Below are 20,763 nucleotides of genomic sequence, written 5' to 3' on the forward strand. Positions count from 1 at the left end.
AGTACAATGTGTGCAAGCAAGCAGACTTGTACAAAGCCACCACTCCTACTGCGCAAATATATCCTCAAACAAGCAAGCCATCAAACCAACCATACCTATCTTCCGAAATCTGCGTTTCGCTTTACTCCCTCTGATTACGCAGGAGATGCACTAGACACGGCATACGGTACGGTAGGACGTACGGTAAAGCGCGTTTATGGCGTCAAGGGCGTCTGGGGAGATGAGATTTTGCTCGGATGGAGATGGAAGGGGGAGATGCTTGAGCTCTGGATAGAATCGAATTGACTAATACGAGTGCCATGTTTCGAGATAAGTGGACTGGGGGTGGTTGGGGGGTTGTAGGTGGGGATTGATGGTGGTATGGTGTATTGTACTGTGTTATTGCATAGGGATTTGCGAGTGTGGGCATGAGCATGTTGTGTATACATGCCGATCATGGGAATAGTGAGATTATTTCGAGTATCAGCAGCTAACCAAGATCTCGTCTTTCTATTCAAGATTCCAAACTCTTTTGCTGCACCGCTGTAACCCCCTCGTATAATGATACCGGGAGAGCCCGTGGAACCTGAGGCTACTGTATGTGACTAACCAGGCGACCTATGTAGCTGTAACACCCAAATCGCCACAAACCAGCACCACAATACATGATGGAGTATGAGTACGCGGCACTCTAACCTCCCCAATGGGCCATATCCTTTGCATCATACAACCCCTTTACTTCCGCCACGCAGCACCCTCATCACACCCCTCCACCTCACACCCCCCAACCCCCCTCGCAATCATCCCCAACCGCTCCTCAACCCAACCCTGCTCCTTAGCCACCAACTCGGCTTCAATCACATGCATGAGCTGCAGTTCCTCCAAGGCAGCCGCCATCAGCGCCTTGCACGACTGCACAATGCACGCAAGACTGGATCCGGGCGTGGGCGGCGCCGCGTCGAGGGTATCCAGCGCGCGCGCAAAAGACGCCAACTTGCGCACGAGGCTTGTGTTTTCCGATTTCCATGAGTCGCCGAGACCCTCGATGGTGCGTGAGCCGGTTGTTGTTGCGGCGGTGGTGGGGTCTTGTCGCGCACGGCGTACGTCTTGCACCCAGGAGATCCAGTGCTCGAACGCGGCGACCTGTCTTTGGAGGCGGCCGCCGGGTTCGACGAGCGAGGGGAGTTCATGCAGGGGCGCTGAGAGTGCCTGGATGTGTTCGGCCAGTCCGGTTGGGGATCGGCCTGTGCTCCAGTCGATGAGGGACTGGAGATTCTTTTGCTCTTGACCGGCTCGTTCGTGCTCCAGCATGGTTTGGTGCAGACTTGCCACTTCCTCGAAGCGTGTGCGAAAGCTCCTTTTTGCGCTGAGCTCCCACTGTCTGCATACGTCGTTGCAGGACTGGTGGAGCAGGTGAAGTTGCAACAATTCGGTCTGAAGGTTGCTGATCTCAGGCGGCAGAGTTTGAGGTCCTGAACTGGGAGCTGGGTGCAAGAAAGTCGAGGTGGGTGCTTTTCCCGTCTTGCGAGGTGTGAAATGTTGCTGCAAAGTTGAGAAAGCTGGTCTACTGGTTTTCTTCTGTCCTTCGGGGGCACCGTCTCGATGGCCTGTTTGGGTCGCATCAGACTCTTTAGGCCGTGGTGCTGGCTTCAACTCTGAGCTGCTGCTCCATGTTTCGAGTTTAGCTTTTGTACTTGCTGCACGTCGGTGTGCACCAAGTCGGCCAGGCACGCTCCCACCGCTAGTCGCCGTATCAGTCGATGGTCCATTGGCTCTGACACCAGCATTCGCTGCTCCAACGAGAGACTTGGGTCGCTCCAGCGTAGCCGCTGTCTTTGCAGCTTCTCTGCGAGTGAATACTGCAGCATTCACAGACTGCGTTCGAGAGTGGGAGGCGGCTCCCGCAGGCCGAGTGGATTGAGAGGGAACGGCTGGCCTGCGGAGGGATTGGGCTCGGCCTAGTCCGCCGGCTTGTGTTTCAGGGATTTTGCTAACTGGTGGTGGTGGTGGTGGTGGTGGTGGTGGTCGCATCGATTGTGAACTGCTCTTCGCACTTTGTTCTGCTCGTTGTGATGTGGTGCTCCTTGTTTGGTACATTGAACGTGGACGGAGCCGGGTCGGCATTGTGCCCTCTGCAGCCACTCCGGCTACTGGCTTCGTGGATTCAGATGACCGACTTGAGGTCTTAGTGGGCGAAGGGGGTTCATCTTTGTCAGTACATTGATTGTTGGCATTGACGGAGATGCTTGATCGCGTGCTATATCTGGGCTGGACCAATCGCGACTTGGACACTTCACTAGAATTATGGTTTGATACTGGTCGAATGAGAGACGGCCGCGTCATCGAGCGAGCATTCTCGCTGTTGCTCATGTCTGCTTCGTCGGATGAAGTGGAGCAGGGTTGGGTCGAGCTCGCGTGTCCTTTGCCTAGCGTTGCCAAGATGCACAGAAGGAATGGCCTGATCGATAATTCAGCTATCGCAATTGACCACTTGCACTATTTGGTTCTGGGTTGCACGGCGGTGCTAAGACGACATGCGTCGACGGAGTGATGTTGAGCGAAAACAAACAGGGCGAAACATGGGTGTTACTGCAGGGACCTTGTCGCTTAGTCATGAATGAGTGGCTCTTGCGTTGGAGTAAGGAGCAGCATGGTACGACGAATGCGTGGCAGATGTTTAAAGTCAGATTGGAGTAACGAGAGAAAGAAGTGTATTCTATTCATATCTACCTCGTAAGAGACTGTCCTAATGCTTACTTCGAGATGTTGTGGCCCTTCAACTTCGAGGCGGATATATCGCGAAAGCACAAATTCAGAACCACAGTCCATTGCTCTGTAGAGGGGGCGGAGTACCGTCCAAATCGCCGACATTGTGGATTTCCCATCCGTAAAGAGCCCGCAAACGCACTCTAGAGGCTGCCGCGACGTGCTGGATAGGCGACGCCTTCAATGGCGGGTTGATCCACAAACCAGCTCACTCGTTCGCCGGCCTTGGTGTTGATCAGACCGCAAGGCAGCTGCTGGCCCTCTTCCGTGTCGAATATTTGTCGCAAAACGTCCTTTTTCCCGCCGCCCGTCGCAACGAATGCGATCTTCAGTCCGTGTTGTGCGACTGGCAGGGAAATGGTGATGCGTTTTGGCGGAGGCTTTGGCGAGTCGGAGATGGGGAGGACCCAGGCTTCTGATTCGCGAAGCAACTCAGATCCTGGGAACAAGCTGCAGGTGTGGCCGTCTGGTCCGCAACCCAGTAGAAGCAGATCGAAGAGGGGTAATTTGACACTGTCCCTTGCAGCAAAGACACTGACAAGCGTCTTCTCGTACTGGTCGGCCAGTTCCTGGACGTCGTCGAGATACTTGACATCAATGGGGAAGACTTTGGGCTTCCCGAGCTCGGCCGGTATCTTGCTAAGAAGCTCTTCCTGCACCAGCCGGTGGTTGCTGTCTTCATGGTCGAGGGGGACGGCGCGCTCGTCGGCGTAGAAGATTTCCCACTTGTCAAATTGCACCTTGCCGTCGCCAGAAGTCTCCTGGAGGAGCGCCTGTGCAAGCGTCTTGGGCAGCGAGCCACCAGAGACGGCTACGCGAAAGACCTGGTGGCGCTCGAGCGCAGTGTTCTGGCATTGGAGGATGTATTCGCGCAAAGACCGCGCGAGCTCGTCGGTGCTCTTGAAAGCGAATAGGTTCGGTGGTTTCCCCATGTTGGCTTCAGACGCTCGTGTGTGTGTGTGTGTGTGTGTGTGTGTGTGTGTCGTGTGGGAGGTGAAGTGGTTTGTAATGTGGGAGGACGAGGAATATGGAGGGGTAGAAAATGGGTGGGGCGGTCGGAACGAAACCACGATAGTGACGTAGCAGCACGCGCTTGACGATGAGACCTCACGATGGAAGCAGTCGACAGCGACGGCGACAACAACAACGGCGATGGCGACGGCGACAGGCAACGAAGTAGGATGAGGCAGGCGGTAGCGAAGGTCCTGATTGTGAAACGCGGGTTCGGCGTAGAAGGCCGATCCTTTATTGAGCCAGACGTGCAGCATCTTGTGCAGAAATCATATCGCCCTATCAGCCTGGCGTCCCGCGGTTTGCGCTGACCCAGCAGCCAGCAGAAGCAAAACGTCCAAAGAACAAGAAGACATGTTGGCGATGTTTGGATATGGATGGAAAAAGACAACAACGACGAGAGACACCTTGGATGGAATTGTGCTGAGAAACAAGTCTCCGTGCACTGCACATGATCTGCTATGAGCGGCTTCATCCATGACGACAAGTGCAGCGAGTGGCCAGTGAGTGCTAGGCCCAAAAGGTTCCGAGGCTGTGTCTGGGTTACGGTATACGAGCTGCACGTGCAGACATCCAGCCCGCCACAAGAGTATTCACCGGAAGGGCGAGGTCTAGAAGTACCCTATCTGCAATTCATCTTGTAGAGTACCAATGCACGTCTGTACGACAACATGTACATGCTGTGGTGTGATCATCTCGACTTGTGAATTAGCAAAGTGGGGAAATACCTAGCCATGCATCAAGTACACAGTACCTACGGTAGGTAACTTTGGATTGTACCATGATGTGTACACACAAGTACCGATGTTTACATGGAACCATCTCAGGCCATGATGAACCGACCGCGCGGATCAGAATGCCCAGGGTCCACATTTGCACATCTATCGTGAACCATTGTGGGCCCCGTCTGCTATGCACCGTAGATGAAACATGAGGAATTTGCGGGATTGCGCCAGTTGGCCATGGGCAATGTGGAATGGCTATGCCGTTGAAGTCGCTGGGGTAACAGTACGCATTGTACCGGTACAACAGTTACAATGGTGGGTGGCGCCGTGGCCCTATGGACTGTGTCGCCTGTACCTGTTGATCAGGGCCCATCACATGTACTTGTACATGGCTGGATCGGGCGAGCACCGAACCACTTCAACCGATCAGCAGTTGCATCAAACTTTCTTGCAGCAGAGCAGCGATAGGCCCAATGAAATTTGGCGGCCATACAGCGCGTCCGTCCCCCAATATGGAGCGTGGAAATCCAGCATCAAGGGCAGATTTGGTGTGGTTCTGTGGTGTTTGTCACACGATGCTTCATGGCCTAGACCGTGTGGTCCCTTGCCCCAACAAGCAATTTCACGGACAGGGAAGTACTCCTAGGAGATCATATGATATCTCGTAGTAGGTGCGATGGACCGAAAGTGTCAGTCCAGGTACCATGTACACTCTGGGAGTCTGGAGTTTGTCGGTGAGGAATCTAGATGAGCCACAAAAGCTACTTTGCTTTCCAAAGCCATGGCGTTGCTACTCTCGAATGAGCAAGAGGGGGGATTCTGGCCTCAGGCTCGCCTCACTGTCGGGTGCAGGCATGCAGAAAAGCAGATGAGCAGACCATCACCTAGGTATTCTCATTTCTAAGCATGTCGTTGGGCTTTGCTATGAAAACGCGTGTGAGGGATGATGGTCGGTAACGCATAATGGTACTGTTTTGGTCGCAAAGGACCGGTTCGGTTGGTGGGCGTGTAGGGTTCATGGGCAAGCACCAGGCCTCACCTAACGGACCGTCCCGCAAAGAGAGCGAAGAAAGCTGGAGGAGTCATAGAGTAAGTTTCAGAAGGACAAAGTTGCCAACTGTCGCAAATAGAGCAAGGCCAACCTTGTCCTTTGTCGGTTGTAGAGAATGAGGCCGGGGGCCAGTTGGGTACCTGTGATAGGATTGCTGCCTAAAAAGAAGGGTGTTGGCGATGCAGGTGGCCGCGTCCGGGCCGTGAGCAGCAGCAGCAGCAGCAGCTGAGTACTGAGTTGTGAGCTGTCCAAGCCACTTCTGGGTAAGATGTTGCGCAAGCCAGCAGCGCGTTGCCCAGGTCAGGGGGATGCCCAAGAGGCTGTGCTGCGCCTGTGCTGTATGCAGCGGCAGCAGCCAAACCTTGCATGGCCGCCCTACCGCGCTCTACATACCCTCCCTGTCCACAGCAACCGAGCGTGTGTGAGGGCGGAGGGAGGTGAGTCGAAAAGCGTGAAGTGGGCGCGGGTGTGTTCGGATTCGCAGCTGGACGGCCAATGAGGGAAGCAGGAAGCACCGGCAAGCAGATGAGTCCGGCGAGCAAAGGCAGGTTCATGGTGTGAAGAAAGCGTTGCGTTCAAGCTAGTACTCTACTCTAGAGTAGTAGGTACTCTGGAAGACTTGAAGATGGTGGACTACTCTAGTAGGAGTATCAGTACTTGTTTACCTAGTGGCCACCGTTTGCGCCAGATCGCGATTGTGTCTCTAGGCGTGGGGCAGCCCGATTGGTGGCTACCCAGTGGCTACCCCCGTGGCTACCCAGTCACTACCGTTGCAGCACAAGAAACCAGTTCCTTGCAAGAGTCGCTCCGATCTAGAATGACCGAGTGAATCGAAGACCGGCTACCGCAACAGCTTTGCCTCGTTCAGGAAACTTGACGCCCTTTGACCACCAGGCCGCAGAAAGCATGCGCGCCCCCCGCCTAGGAAAATCTGCCTCTTTGATCCCAGCCGCTTGGGCAGGTGCTCACGAAGCGTCGCAATCCACAGCCCCTCTGCCCCCCCTGCCCAATCAGCGCTGGCCTGCCACACCGGGCCTCGTACCCGCCACTGTGCCCTTGTGCATCGCTCGATCGTCTCCTCCCCCCCCCAAGCATATAGTCATTGCGATCCCACATGCCATGCCATGATTGCCATTCACCTGGTCATCCTTACGACTGTTGTATCCCCATAAACCTGCCTGCAGAATACCATGACCGCAGATCTCTACACACCAGACCCGTCGCATCCTGAGCCTGTCTGCTACTTCAGTATCCCTCCTGCCGTCCACTTCTCGCTGGAAACACCTCTGGCCACGCCGACGTCTGACTACCAATCCTACACACCCTCGGACCCTTGCAACCCTCTGCTGGCCTTTCGACCCTCCCCCTTCTCGTACATGTCGAGCCCTCCGGACGCCTCGCGTCTCCTGCAACTCCAGACCCAGGCTGCCCACCGTCCCTCGGCCGAGCCACTGCAGCAACGAGCCTCCAGCACCTCGTCCACCAGTTCCAACTCGTCCATCTCCAGCCACGGCATGCTGTCCTGCCAGCCGTGCTGTTGCCGCTGCCGTCGCGAAGGCTATGGCAACATGTTCCAGATTGGCACCAACCGTTACTATTGCAGTCATTGTGCCAAGATGACGGGCTACAGCGCTGGCTGAGCCCTCTAGGCCTACGCTATCTCTTGCCAAACTACACGAGCACCTATACTCACACACACACACACACACACACACACATCCTATTACAGCCACGTCACACATCACCGACTACTACGCTGGATCCAAATCACAACACACCGACCGACTTGGGCCATCACCTTCAACGCTGGCCACTGGAGTCATGCCATCATCGGGTTGAAAACACACGGGACGGAGATGGCAGAACATGGCCATTGGGCATCTTCACAGTAACGGCTGAAGAGGAACATGGGGGGATGAAGGAGAGATTGGGGAATGGACCAATTACCACACGAACAGAGATCGGAAGAAGCCACCGAGGAGGATACAGGGGATTCGTTTTGAATTCGGTTCAGAGAATGGGAGACGAGAGCCATGATACTCTCCTTTCCCTTCTGCCACAGGAACGCAGACAGGCAGCAGGTCTGACCTAGGGTAGCAAAATAAAAATACCCATCATCACCAACTTGTTGCACAGTCGTGAATAACCCACGCCTCGAATATTCCACAAACGAATCCATTCCCTCTCACACGTTCCCCCATCTTCTCTCCCCTTCCCTCCCTCCACCTGACTCACTCCTATCGTACCCTACCTACCAACCTATCACATGGCATTTCCAACACATTCTATTGCACCCGTACAACACTGGCACATAGGAGGACACAGTAAGAATATTCCACAACCCCGACCCACACCCGCCCCACCTCCTTTCCCGCCGGCAAACCCCCCCTGCTCCAAACATCCCCCCCCCCCCCACAACCCTCCCGAGATCGAAATCTCCAGCCCGCATCGCAAAGCAGTTCAAAACCGGATGGCTACAATATAGTAAAATGCGTCTGTGCGTTTACATCATGTGCAGGGGGCATGCATGCATGTGCGCAGTGCGCGTGCAGAGTGGTCGGGTGATTGGGTGGGAAGGGGTAGGAGTTGGTTGGGTTGGGTTGGGTTGATTGGGAGAAGGGGAGGGAAGGGGAGGGAAGGGGAAAGGGAAGAGAGTTCTTGAGGGTTCTGTGGGGGGGTTGGGGAATACCGGGACTCTACTAGATGGGAGGGGGAGAGCACGAGGACTACGTGTAGTGTTGTAGTAGTAGAGTAGACGTTGGGTTGAGGTTGGAGATGGAAATGTGACGCGTAAAGGAGATGATTCTGAGGAGCGGGGGGCGAATCATTGCAGCACGTTACTTGGACTGTCGAATGAAACACGGTGTGAAAGGTAGAAAATGTGGAATTCTTTTTCTTGTTGCGTCAGGCTCACGTCCTTGGTACCGTTGGGAGTGTGTGTACTACTAGATCTGCGGTACATCACATCACGACATGAACCACGGCGAGCTTGCACATGCACATGCACAGACACAGGCACATGCACACTCACCATCATCATCATACTCACCATCATAGCCCATCCTATCCCATCCCATCCCATCCACACCACCCCCATCGCCACAGTCTCACACCCCACCCCCCATCACAAATCCAAACTCCCATCTCGATACTCCATGTCGCCACACCCAATTTCCCACATCGATTTGTCAATCCCGATGTCAATCCCGATGTCAACATCAATGGGCAATGTCAATCTCGATGAGCGATGAGCGATGAGCGATCTCCCCTCGCCACAAGATCCACTTGCCACACCTCGCGCATTGCGCTGAATGTAGAAGGCGCTAGGTCGGGTTAGTAACGGTGTGGGAGGTCTAGAGTCACGACTACCAGTAGTCTAGAGTGGATGCGGGGAAGAAGAGGTACGTTGGTGCGATGGTAGGCGGGTGGGCGATGGGGGGGCGGTATACATTATTGAGTGTTTTCTGCGCCGTAGGTTTTTTTGGTCGGTGTTTGCGGTTTTGGTCTTGGGTTTTGGCGATGGGGGAGGTAGGGCGGCGGTGGTGGTGGTGGTGTCGGTAAGGCACTGCACTGGATTGTACTCTACTGCAGGGTGCCGACTCTTTGCGGACGATCGCATCTCATCAGAGTGGACTCCTGATGTCTCGCACCAACAGGCGCGATCGCAGATGCGGCGGTGCGGTTTTGCTTGTTCAACTGTTCATCCCATCACGCTCTCATCCCTGCAAGACAATATCTCGATCAAACCCACACACAAAGTGCACGGAGATGAACGACCAGCATCCACCAACCAGCTACAGGAACTGTATATCCGCTCCCCTCTATCGATCCCCACAACCGGCGGCCATCCTGCAAGACTTTGAACCTTTCATGTGAACCCTACTGCCTCCCCATCGCTAGGAGTACCACTGTATCCCAGAAACCCAGAACCTGGCGAATCAGCGAACCATTCCCTCCCATTCGCTGCCTCTTTTTCCTTCTGAAACCTGCTATTCCCGCGTTCGCAATGCTACTGAAACTTATACCTTATATCCCTACCCTAGAGTACACAGTCGTTTCCTTGTCGATTCCAAATCAACCCCTCCTCCCATCAGCAAAAAGGTTTCAACCCCACCCGTTTGCAAACCCTCTTCTTCCTATTTCTCTTCCCCTTTTTAAAGGTATAGAACACATTGCCTCTGCTGTCTGAAACTGAAACCGAATCCAAAACTGTGCTGCACGGGAGTATCGCTGTGTCGCATCGACTCTGCAAAGCTACACGCACGCACACAGCTGTCTCGTTCGATCTCTCTTCTACTCGAGGTTTCCTGGGGAGAGATTTTCTTCTTGCTGGGTGGGATGGGATAGTGTAGGCAGGTCAAGCGAGGTACGGTGGGGTAGATGGTGTTGTAATTCGTTCCCTGGTTTTTCCTGGCTGCGTTTGGGTTGCAGTAGTCCTGCCTTGTGCATGTACGGTATGCCCGACGTGGATTTATTGGATACGGCTTTGCTACTGTCTACTCTTGCTTGTGTTGACACAACACTGGCGCCTACTGGGTATAGCAGACAGTACAATACTCCACAATCCATTCCTTTTCAAATCCAAAACCCAGCCCTTCTCCCAGCTCGCGCCCATCAACCCACAACCCTCCTTCCACTAGCACTGAGCTAAGCTAACTCCCACCCCCATCGCCAATACATCAAACATCTCCCGCTGCAACTAAAATCCAACGCACAACGTGCAGTCCCACACTTTGTTTACGCTGGTGTCGTGCATGCGTCGTGTCGTGGGCGTGCAGGCTAGGTACATAGTAGGTACATGTAGGTATACGATTGGCCTTGTCCTTGTGATCGTCGTTGTCGGTGTCATCGTTGTACCGGTACACAAGTGCCTGCTGCGCGCGGCTGGGCGTTGGTGAGATGTGCAGATGTGTACTGGTGTGTCACAACCCATCACTCACCGACGCCGGTTCAGTTCTTTGCTCATCAGAATTGTGCTGGATCGTGTAGTGCTGATATTGGAAAGTATTTGGTCGAGCATGTATCCCACCCCTCCCGTCCAACACCCCAAGCATTTCTACAACTACAGTGCACCACGCCCCCTACTCAGCAAGCTTCACATCCTCCAATTGCCTCCTCACAAACTTCGTCAGCGCATCCAATCCCTCCTTCACCACCTCCGTCTGATTCACAAACCCAATCCTCACATAGCCCTTCCACTCGCGGCCAAACGCCGTCGACCCCGGCACCAGCAGCACGCCCGTTTGCTCGAGCAACTTGCTGCAAAAATCCACTGCATCCACAGGCTTGCCCTCGCGGTGGAAGCGGAGAAAAGCCGTGGTACCGGCCAAGGGGCGCACCCAGTCACACTCGTCTTCGTTCTTGATGACGAAGCGGTCGAGCAGGGCGAGATTGGTTTTTGCGAGTTGGATGTTGCGGGCGAGGAGGGCGTGGACGGTGCAAGGGTGGAGGGCAAAGGCGGCGATTTGCTCGTCGAGTTGCGAGACGGAGATTGTGGTGTAGTGTCGTGCCGAGGCGATGCGGTTGATGATGTCTGGGTTGCGTGAGGCGAGCCAGCCGACGCGGATGCCGGCGAGGGAGTAGGCTTTGGAGAGGGAGCCGGTGACTAGGACGTTGGGGTAGCCGATGGAGAGGAGGGAAGGCGGGAAGTCCTTGTCGAGAGGCCCGATGGAGTGGAAGAGGGGGCGGTAGACTTCATCGCTGAGAATGGTGATGTTGGATGCGGCGGCAATGTCGATGACTTGTTGGAGAAAGGATTTGCCGAGGACGGCGCCGGTGGGGTTGTTGGGGTTGTTGAGGACGATGAGTTTGGTGTTGGGCTTGAGGAGGGCTTTGAGGTCGTCGATGCTCGGGATCCATTTGTTGTCGGGAGATGCTTGCCACAGGTCGACTTCTGCGCCTAGTTGCTTGGGGACGTCGTAGAGGGACTGGTAGGTTGGATAGTGGCAGATGACATGGTCGCCGGGGCCAACGAGGGCGTAGGCGGCAAGGTAGTTTGCTTGGATGGCTCCGGCTGTGGTGAGGATGTTGTCGGGAGACAAGGGGTCAGTGACTTTGGCTGAATAGAGGCGCGCGAGGTTGTTGCGTAGCTCGTCGGATCCGCGTATGGTGCCGTAGTTGAGGATCCTGGCCGTGTCGATGACTGGTCCTGTCTTGTTCTCGGAGAGCTCTCGCAGTTGGTCGATGGAGATGGAGGCACAACAGGTTTCGGCAATGTTGTACTTGCAGTTGTGCTCATGTGCATCCATCCACTGCGCAGAGTCAGCCTTGCCACTGTACATTCAAGAGTCAAGATCATGCGGGGTAACAGGTACATACTGCTTCTACTGCAAACTCGTCGATCTTGACCATCTTGCCTAGCGTGATTGAAGTTCGGTTCAGTTCTGTCCAGGAGAGGGGAAGTTTGGCCTCTTGAACATTTATTTCCCCGTCCGACTGTCAAGTATGGTATAGTTGTGCAGTCTAGAGCAGGATGGTAGTTGACATAGGGCGCGTTGTCCAATGGCTACCGAAGTTCGCAGATGGTTTCCACTCGAGCGGGCCGGCCTAGCTATACCGGTACCGGTAGAGGGAGAGGGGCCCGGCTCGCCTTCAGGTTCAAGTTAGTTCTGTCTGTATAGGTAGAGCTTCATAGGTAGAGCTTCATAGGTAGAGCTTCATAGGTAGAGCTTCATAGGTAGAGCTTCATAGGTAGAGCTGCTCGGCACTGAGCTACTTGGTCACTTACTTGGGTACTACCTACCCATCCGACCATGGCCTTGGCTCTCCGTCCAATGCAGATTGTGGCCGATCAACTTGACGTGTCAAGACTCACATAGGTCAGTGGAATTATCGTGACACCTGCTTGTATGATGTAGTACTGTGCTCCCCCATGTACTCTAACCAGTGAATGGATGCATGGCTTGTGCCTCGGCCTACCTAGTACCGGTAGCGGTGGGCCCCTCGCCATAGTAGCCATGAAGCTTGGCTGTGTTGGAGCCCCCACGAATCATCGTATCAACAACACATGGGCAGTACGGATAGCCGATGATACCGCCCAGCAACCATCATCGTCCATGTGTGCTGCGCCCGCATCCTTCTGCTCCTCTCGCCACCTCCACCATCCTTCGTCGCTCTCTCTCGCCATCCCGTTCCGACCTTGCTGAGCTATTGGGCTCGCATGGTCCTTTACCGCCGCCAACAGTCGCTCCGTTTGTTGCTGGCTGATCTGGGTGGTTACACGCCACTGACAGCAGGCTTCCCTCGCGTTGCGCCTCATACATGCACACGATGCGCCAAACAGCTTGGGCGGCGTCGCTGCTCGCCTTGATCAGTCTGACAGGCAGCTCTGCAGCTCACAAAACGCTGGCCAACTATTCGCTCCCCGATTCGCAAGCTTCCCTCTTCTCCTTGTACGATGATCGCCCAGACGGATGTCCGCCATGCTTCAACTGCAACCTCGACGACTTCAAGTGCCACCAGTTCGCCGACTGTAGCAAAGCCAACGGCCGATGCAATTGTCCGCCAGGCTTCGGGGGAGTAGACTGCTCAGAACCGCTGTGCGGCTCGCTGGCAGATGGCAAAGACCGCGCACCCCGTGGAGGCGAGGCAGAGTGCCAGTGCAAAGAGGGCTGGACAGGCATCAACTGCAACGTCTGCGAGACGAATCAAGCTTGCAATGCTCTCATGCCAGAAGGCGAGGGTGGCGTGTGCTACAAAGACGGCCAACTGGTCAAGGAGAACTACCAGATCTGCGACATCACCAACCGGAAGATTCTCGATCAATTAAAGGAAAAGAAGCCGCAGGCCACCTTCTCCTGCAACGCCGAATCAGAAGAGTGCAACTTCCAGTGTAAGTCTTGTCGGTCCAAATTCACTCCTTTGGCTGACAGCTCCAACTAGTCTGGGTCGCCCAACGCGAATCGTTCTACTGCTCCCTCGATACCTGCACCTCGCAGTTCACAGCCGAATCCGACCGCAACATCACAAAATACCGATGCGAGAATATCAAGTGCGAGTGTGTGCCCGACAGGATGCTCTGCGGAGAGGACGGCTCGGTGGACATTGGAGACTTTCTGAAGGAGAGCATCAAGGGTCCTGCTGAATTCAGGTCCATTGCCTCGACCAACAGCAAGGAAAGCGGAAGCGTCTTCTCCGAACCTGCCATGAACGACTTGATCCAGTCCATTTTCGGAGACGAGAGCATCTTCCTGCAATGCGACACGGGCGAGTGCTTGTATCACACCGAGGTGCCCGGCTATGAGAGGCCAGTGAAGAAGATCAATACGCCGTTGATCGCCGGTGTCATTGCGGGATGCGCTCTGTTCATCGTGGCAGCTATCCTGGGCATTTGGTACCTGACTCATCGCAACGAATACCAGCGATATGGCGCCATCCACCTCTCAGACGACGAGGAAGATGAGAATGCCAAATTGCTGGCCGATCACAAGCCTGCCGCTCTCCTCTTTGAAAATGTCGCGTACAACCTAAACGGAAAGCAGATTTTGACTGGCATCTCGGGTGCAGTCCACCCTGGAGAGCTCCTTGCCATCATGGGGGCTTCGGGTGCTGGAAAGACTACTTTTCTGGACATATTGGCGCGCAAGAACAAGATTGGTGCTACCAGTGGCGACTTCTACCTGAATGGAGAGAAGATCAGGGACGACGAGTTCCGTGGTGTTATTGGATTTGTTGACCAGGAGGATACCCTCCTTCCGACATTGACCGTTCACGAGACCATTCTAGATTCAGCCCTGCTTCGCCTGCCCAGGGAGATGAGCCGCATGTCCAAGGAGCAGAAGGTGGAAGACGTCGAACGCCAACTGGGCATCTACCACATTCGTAATCAAAAGATTGGATCTGAAGAGAGTGGGCGTGGCATCTCTGGTGGTGAGAAGCGCCGTGTGGGTATTGCCTGCGAGCTCGTCACATCACCCAGCATTCTCTTCTTGGATGAGCCTACGAGTGGACTGGACGCCTTTAACGCCTTCAATGTTGTGGAATGTCTTGTCAACCTCGTCAAAAATTACAACCGAACCGTAGTCTTCACGATCCACCAGCCGCGGTCCAACATTGTCGCTCTCTTTGATCAACTGATTCTTCTCGCCAAAGGTAGGGCCGTCTACTCGGGGCCCTTTGAAAACTGTCAAGCCTATTTCGACGACATTGGCTACACTTGCCCACCTGGCTTCAATATTGCGGATTACATTGTCGATCTTACTATGCACGCAAGCGCAGCCCGTCACACCATAGACGAGGATAGCTCCCTGTTCAACAGAGAAGGTCTCCACACCAGTGCAAGCAGCGCCATTGCTGTCAAGTCCATCCCAAGTATCAACACATCCGAATTCGACAGAGACGTGCCAGGTAGTCCGAGCAACTCTAGCATACGACCCAAGGGCAAGCGGAGGACTTCGATCAAGCAGCAGCAAGAGCGCGAGTTGTTTACTCGGAAGAAGACTGCCTCTCTACAGGACGGCACCATGTCACCCAAGACTGACGACGAGGTCCCCTATGATCGCCGAGGCGCCATCAAGGCTCAATGGCTGAAGCTCACACGTCAACAGGGTGGTGTACCGCCTCAGATTCTGGAAGACCCTGACGAGTACCCACCGCCTGCCAATGGCAGTACTGGAACCAATCTGGACATTCTCATCAACGCGTACAACGCCTCGGACATTGCTGCCAGCTTACGCGAAGACATTGCTAGTGCGGTCGCCAGTGCAAACCAAGCCAACGGCACAAACGGAGTCTCGGACCTCAACGGTTTTGTAGCGGCTGGCAAGTTGAAGGGCTTCCGCAAGGTTGGATTCTTCGGCCAGTTCAGCATCCTGTCTCGGCGGACATGGCGTAACTTGTACCGCAACCCGATGCTCATGCTCACCCACTATGCCATCGCCATCGTGTTGGCAGTCTTCCTCGGCTTTCTCTTCTACGGTCTCACCGACGATATCAAGGGCTTCCAGAACCGTCTCGGCCTGTTCTTGTTCGTCCTCTCGCTCTTCGGCTTCAGCAGCTTGACCATCCTCACCGTCTTTGCTCCCGAACGCCTCCTCTTCACCCGCGAGCGCGCCAAGGGCTACTACTCCCCGCCCTCGTATTTCCTCGCCAAGGTCCTCTTCGACATCATCCCCTTGCGTCTCCTGCCTCCGCTCATCCTCGGCATCATCGTGTATCCCATGACCGGCCTCATACCCGCCTGGGCCAACTTTTTGAAATTCGAGCTCTTCCTCACCCTCTTCAACCTCGCGGCCGCTGCCATCTTCCTCTTCATCGGCATCGTGTTTCGCAACTCTGGGGTCGCGAATCTCATTGGTGTCCTTGTCATGCTGTTTAGTCTGTTGTTTTCGGGCTTCTTCCTGAACAAGGAGAGTATCCCCGCTATTGCAAAGTGGCTGCAATCTGTAAGTTTCCTCATTCTTTGCCCCATGCTTGCACTCTTCAACAAGCCCCCTCCCTCCTCTATCAACTCATCAACACCTCCATGCTAACCCAATCCCACACACAGCTCTCCATCTTCCACTACGCCTTTGAAGGCCTCATCGTCAACGAAGTCAAATACCTCTCCCTCATCGACCACAAGTACGGGCTGGATATCGAGGTGCCCGGCTCGGCTATCCTGAGCTCTTTTGGGTTCAACACGGCTGCGCTGTGGACGGATTGTATTGGTCTCGCTGTGTTTGGGTCTGCGTTTGTGGTGCTGGCGTATTTGGCGATGCATTTGTTGTTGGTGGAGAGGCGGTAGGTGGAATGCGGGGGAAGGGGGAAAGAGGGGGGTGTGAGGAGGGGGGAGTGGGGGTTGGGGATGTAAATATTGAAGCATGGAGGGGGGGATGTAATTGCTACCATGGTATTTTTCCTTTTATGTGCATTTGCATTGTCTTTGGCGTTTTTTGGGGGGATGGTTATTAGAGAGAGAGAGACATGTGTCCAAATACCGGTATGGACACATGACCTTTTTTTTTTCTCCCTAGTTTCTCGCGATTCCTCATCATCGTTCTTCTTACTCGTATTCTTTCTTGCTTTATGTTAAGTACTGCTTGAGAGTTGTGGGAATGTGTATAGGGGTTTCGAGGTGGATTGGATTGGATTGGATGGATTGGATGTATGAAATAAGCTAACCAATATATGGGATAGATGGAATAAGCTAACCAGCATCTTACGCTACGTATGACAACTTGGCTGTCTGCTGGCTATATGCAAGCATGGTCTTGAGTCTTCTTGCTTTCCCCTCTGCTGTCTGTCTGGGTGGTTTGGTTTGGTTGGTGGGGTGGGGTGGGGTCGAGGGGTGGTTTGGATATTGTGGCTGCGGTTTGCGGTGGTGGGGTGGGTGAAATGGGATGGGGGTCGGTGTGATGGGATCAGAGATGATTCAATGTGATGCGGCGCGGTGGTGTTTGATGTGATGGGATCAGAGGTGATGCAATAAAAGCTAGCCTAAGGGGATGCAACAAAAGGTAATCAAACAAACTCCAAGCCAGCAGCAGCGAAACTAACCCAACCCAACATCAACCAGCTCGTCACACACAGCATGTACACACGCACATGTCATTTCATACCTATCCCACAAAACCCTTTCCCTGAAATACGCCCCCCATGGCCGCGCACATGGAGACAGTACAGAGAGCATGAGGCTTCTGTGCTGTTTTTTGCGTGCGGTGAAGGTTGTTGTACATGGATGGACAAATAAGAGGCTTTGAAAAGCGTGGTGTGGTGTGATACGACGTAACGATTCGTGTAAACTGTGATCGAGTATAAACATTCCATCTTCCCAACTCCAATACTACACCATATCATCGAAGCAATAGAGACATGACATCCAACGCCATGACAAACATTCAACATCCCCCCCATCCACAGAAACGCTTCATCATTGCCATGACTTGACGTCCCGCCTACAATCTCGCCCCAGGTTTCCCACGTCAAGAAACCACACCGTTCCCACCCCAACCGTGATCTTCGTCCCCAACACCCAAGTCAACGCCTGCCTTTACAGCAGCGAGGGCAATCTCCATATCCGCATCACAAGCTGCACCCAGCGCTAACGGTGATCCAACATCCTCCTTGAACCGTGTCGAGCGTGGGAAAAAGCGACGTGTTGCCCCACGAGACGCAGAAGCCCGATTGAGAGTGGGAGATCCGGGGCTGGTATGATGCCGCGCGGGACCGCGCTCGAGGCATACGTTGGGACTGAGGGGGCTGAGTTGGACGATGTCGGCGTCTTGGGTAGGTGGGTATGTTGAGATGATGTGTATGGTGTGGTTTTGGTTCACGTGGGTTGGTGTTGTGCATGGTGTTTGTGTGGTTGGTGGATGAGTCTTTGCTCTTGTAGTGGCGGTGTCGAAGTCAAGTCGTTCGCAGATTTCGGGTATGTATTCTTTGAGTCTGTGGGGGATGGGGGTGTTGCGGAGAGTGGTATGGGATGGTTTGTATGACTGTGGTGTGGGGTTTATGTGGATTTGGTGGTCACTGATGAAGGCATCATCTGCTGTAGCTGCGAGTAGAAAGGAAGCTGTTGGTTCCGTTCGTGAGTAGTTCAGTGCCGCAGACAATGATGGTGACGCGGGTTTGCCGACTGGTACGCGGTCTTTGATACTAGAACCTACCTTAGGCTGCGCGGTAGCAATGTGGCGTATATGCCTACCTTTTGTGCCTTCTATCGTGTCGGTCAGATCGACTGCTTCATAGACACTGGACAGCCAGTCCCGAACACGTCGGCTAGGAGACACAGCGATACCTGTTTTCCGACAAGCGTCTGCAATAATGTAGCCTGAATCGTCGGACCAGGATCCCGAAGTACGCTCGGATACAGGTACGCACTGTAGCACTCGTAGATCTGCCTGTGGACCGTTGAGACTCGAACCGGTGGAGCGACACGGCGAGTCTGCTCGCAGACCAGATTCGTCCTTGAAACTACTGGGCGCATGCTGTGTACGCTCGTGCTTCCCTGGAGACGCTTTTCGCGAGATATTAGGCAATTGCGGGTACAAGACGGCGACGCCTCCCACGTCCGCACACGTAGTCGTACACCCACGCGCCGCATTCTCAAAAATCTGGTGCATGCGCGAAGTGTGTCCTGCGCGGGCTGGCGACTGTGAAAGCAGTGGGCCATGGTGAGATCGCCGAGTGCGGACATTGGCACGTCGGGATGGTGTTTGTGTACCAGAGGCCAAATTTCGGCGAGGGTGTCCAGAATTCCCCAAGATTGTTTCAGATGGAGGGAGAGCGACACCGCCGTCCGGGGATGGCCCATCGTATATCGTGTCCAAGGTTTGGCTGTGTTCAGCCTCGTTGGACATGGAGATTAGAGTTGGTGGAGGTTTGGGCGGGTCTGGATGGGCTATTGCATGGTCTGCCCATGTTCCTACTACCGGTACCGGTACCTATCAGACTCGCTCGCCCAATGGTGTTGTGGTCGATCAAAATGTCCATACCTTTGCTCTCGTAACGCTGACAATGCCCTTGAAGGACAACATCTGCGGCCGTACTAGGGACTGTAGAAATAGCCTAGGTCGAGATTGAGCAGGCTGTCAAACATATTACGCGGACCAAGAATCAACCAACTTGCTGCAAGGGGGCCATGTAGACGTTGAATCGCTGCTTCGATCCGAGATTGGGCTGGCTCGATGTTGCTGTTGGACGCTCATCGATCTCGTTCCGTGTAGTGCTGCAGAGTTGAATGCTGGTAAAGAAGCTCGCAAGTCATTGTCATGGTCGTGGGATGCATGGTATACTACCCATCTGGCCAACAAGCATCAACGCAGCAGGAGCTGTGATGGACGCGCACCTATGCAGGCTGCCATGATCCGCCCCTGCATTCTACAGAGTCTACCTATTACCCTCCTAGTAAAGACGAGCAACGGCTTCCCTGGTCTACTATAGTATCGCAGGATATTGTGGAAGAAGCCTAGCAAGCGACCCGTTCAGAGATTCTCGTGTAATCATTCGTATCTCACCAGCATAATGCTGTATAAATAGACAGGCAATTTGCGCAATATCTGGCCTTTGAAATTGGATTCGGGAGATTCCAGCAACAACCCAGGTAAATACCGCACACGAGCAGGTAGTACCGGTAGTAGGTCTCTGGAAGCTGCGACAACAGTCGATGGCGACGAGGCAAGGCCATCCAGCACTCTTTAGCAAAGTTCTAGCGGCCGCTCGTGGCTGCTTCTGGAACGCAGAGACGAAGCCAATTTTCGGGCTCACGAGGCGTGGTAATTTGGGCGCTCCTAGTGAGGTTGCAACTGTTCCCACCCCGTCTGATATCATTTGCCGGTCACGCACAGTGCACTATGGCGTGCACTGCAGTAGGTAGTTTGAATCTTGCGTGCCCAACGGCGATGACGATGTTCCCAAGAAGGAGGAATGAAGGTGAGAAGAGCAGGTTGCTAGATGGGCGGCGACCGATCGATTCACTCTGCATAGGTACGCCTCACATTGATTACAGGCGGCGGGCGGTTTTTTTTTCCCACAACGGTCCCGCTGAGCAATCATCTCAGGAACCCATGGGCGCGGTTCCGAGTAGGCAGCCTACCGGTAATCAAACCTCAAGATCCTTCGTTCCAAGTATCGACCCGCTGCGGAGCCCGGACACGACGCTCAAAGTCATGAGTATTGACTGAAGGAATGGCGTTCCAGTGCTTGTTGGAAATCGGGCGTTGAAGCAGGATGCGAACAGGCTTGTGCCTACATATGCTGCAACAGTGCCCACGGCTGGCCTTTTGGTGGTACTCGAGGGCTGCCTCAGCTGAGTTGCGAGAGGCATCATGCATGCAGGTACAGAATTGGGTGTCTCGAAGAGGATGCCTTGGCCGGAACTACGCTTATTTTGACCCGGGGCGTCGTCAAGTCCCAAGAGCTCGTCTAAGCCACTTCTCAAACACGCTATCGTCGAAAGCTTTCTTTGAGGGCACACCCCCGGACATGGCCACACACCCAAGGTTGCGGACAGCAACGAAGAGCGTAGGTATACCGCGCCAGGACGTCTTGAGTATATGTCGAGTACAGAAAATGACTGATCAGCGGCGACGACGACGACGACGACGATGATGATGATGATGATGGGTTCAACAGTATACTTATAAAAAAAAAGAACCACGGTGCAGATGTGCGTATCCCGTGGCGGCTTCGGCTCATGTCCCCCCCCCTCCTCGTGCTTAGGACGGCAGCATGTGCGTTGCCCGCCGCCTGTCGCACGATGTTGGGCCCATCCAACGGTGGCTATGATGCTTGTCGGGCGGGTGGCTTCTGAGT

At 54.3% G+C, this 20,763-nt stretch overlaps 9 protein-coding genes across 9 annotated transcripts; 3 read left to right on the forward strand and 6 right to left on the reverse strand.

The window, feature by feature from the left end:
* Positions 1–714: 714 nt before the first annotated feature.
* IAQ61_009812 (uncharacterized protein) lies at positions 715–2,349 on the reverse strand (the record flags this gene model as incomplete). The annotated part of the gene is made up of 1 exon (XM_003838514.2): positions 715–2,349. One exon carries the CDS (start codon positions 2,347–2,349, stop codon positions 715–717), a length of 1,635 nt encoding a protein of 544 aa, XP_003838562.2.
* A 539-nt stretch (positions 2,350–2,888) lies between these two features.
* Positions 2,889–3,677, reverse strand: IAQ61_009813 (uncharacterized protein; the record flags this gene model as incomplete). Its single annotated transcript, XM_003838513.2, has 1 exon — positions 2,889–3,677. The coding sequence occupies one exon, from the start codon at positions 3,675–3,677 to the stop codon at positions 2,889–2,891; it is 789 nt and encodes a 262-aa protein (XP_003838561.2).
* A 180-nt stretch (positions 3,678–3,857) lies between these two features.
* On the forward strand, positions 3,858–4,067 carry IAQ61_009814 (uncharacterized protein; the record flags this gene model as incomplete). The annotated part of the gene is made up of 1 exon (XM_066098549.1): positions 3,858–4,067. One exon carries the CDS (start codon positions 3,858–3,860, stop codon positions 4,065–4,067), a length of 210 nt encoding a protein of 69 aa, XP_065951708.1.
* A 1,298-nt stretch (positions 4,068–5,365) lies between these two features.
* Positions 5,366–6,120, reverse strand: IAQ61_009815 (uncharacterized protein; the record flags this gene model as incomplete). The annotated part of the gene is made up of 3 exons (XM_066098550.1): positions 5,366–5,554; positions 5,588–5,857; positions 5,926–6,120. Coding segments are annotated over 3 exons (654 nt in total), but the record flags the coding sequence as incomplete, so codon positions are not given.
* A 602-nt stretch (positions 6,121–6,722) lies between these two features.
* Positions 6,723–7,172, forward strand: IAQ61_009816 (uncharacterized protein; the record flags this gene model as incomplete). The annotated part of the gene is made up of 1 exon (XM_003838511.1): positions 6,723–7,172. One exon carries the CDS (start codon positions 6,723–6,725, stop codon positions 7,170–7,172), a length of 450 nt encoding a protein of 149 aa, XP_003838559.1.
* Positions 7,173–10,613: 3,441 nt separating this feature from the next.
* Positions 10,614–11,883, reverse strand: IAQ61_009817 (uncharacterized protein; the record flags this gene model as incomplete). Its single annotated transcript, XM_066098551.1, has 2 exons — positions 10,614–11,798; positions 11,860–11,883. 2 exons carry the CDS (start codon positions 11,881–11,883, stop codon positions 10,614–10,616), a joined length of 1,209 nt encoding a protein of 402 aa, XP_065951710.1.
* Positions 11,884–12,529: 646 nt separating this feature from the next.
* On the forward strand, positions 12,530–16,267 carry IAQ61_009818 (uncharacterized protein). The gene is made up of 3 exons (XM_003838507.2): positions 12,530–13,363; positions 13,414–15,914; positions 16,019–16,267. The coding sequence occupies exons 1-3, from the start codon at positions 12,793–12,795 to the stop codon at positions 16,253–16,255; spliced, it is 3,309 nt and encodes a 1,102-aa protein (XP_003838555.2). The 5' UTR covers positions 12,530–12,792; the 3' UTR covers positions 16,256–16,267.
* A 1,165-nt stretch (positions 16,268–17,432) lies between these two features.
* On the reverse strand, positions 17,433–19,092 carry IAQ61_009819 (uncharacterized protein; the record flags this gene model as incomplete). Its single annotated transcript, XM_003838506.2, has 3 exons — positions 17,433–18,877; positions 18,945–19,017; positions 19,075–19,092. The coding sequence occupies 3 exons, from the start codon at positions 19,090–19,092 to the stop codon at positions 17,433–17,435; spliced, it is 1,536 nt and encodes a 511-aa protein (XP_003838554.2).
* A 958-nt stretch (positions 19,093–20,050) lies between these two features.
* IAQ61_009820 (uncharacterized protein) lies at positions 20,051–20,275 on the reverse strand (the record flags this gene model as incomplete). Its single annotated transcript, XM_003838505.2, has 1 exon — positions 20,051–20,275. The coding sequence occupies one exon, from the start codon at positions 20,273–20,275 to the stop codon at positions 20,051–20,053; it is 225 nt and encodes a 74-aa protein (XP_003838553.2).
* Between the last annotated feature and the right edge of the window lie 488 nt (positions 20,276–20,763).

The sequence above is a fragment of the Plenodomus lingam genome, assembly GCF_022343315.1.
Source record: "Plenodomus lingam strain CAN1 chromosome Unknown contig_6, whole genome shotgun sequence".
NCBI classification, from domain to species: Eukaryota; Fungi; Ascomycota; class Dothideomycetes; order Pleosporales; family Leptosphaeriaceae; genus Plenodomus; species Plenodomus lingam.

Coding starts and splice junctions, on each gene's coding strand:
- IAQ61_009818 (XM_003838507.2), top strand. CDS start 12,793: ATGCACACGATGCGCCAAACAGCTTGGGCGGCGTCGCTGCTCGCCTTG. Junction 13,364..13,413: donor AGAAGAGTGCAACTTCCAGT/GTAAGTCTTGTC, acceptor AGCTCCAACTAG/TCTGGGTCGCCCAACGCGAA. Junction 15,915..16,018: donor TTGCAAAGTGGCTGCAATCT/GTAAGTTTCCTC, acceptor TCCCACACACAG/CTCTCCATCTTCCACTACGC.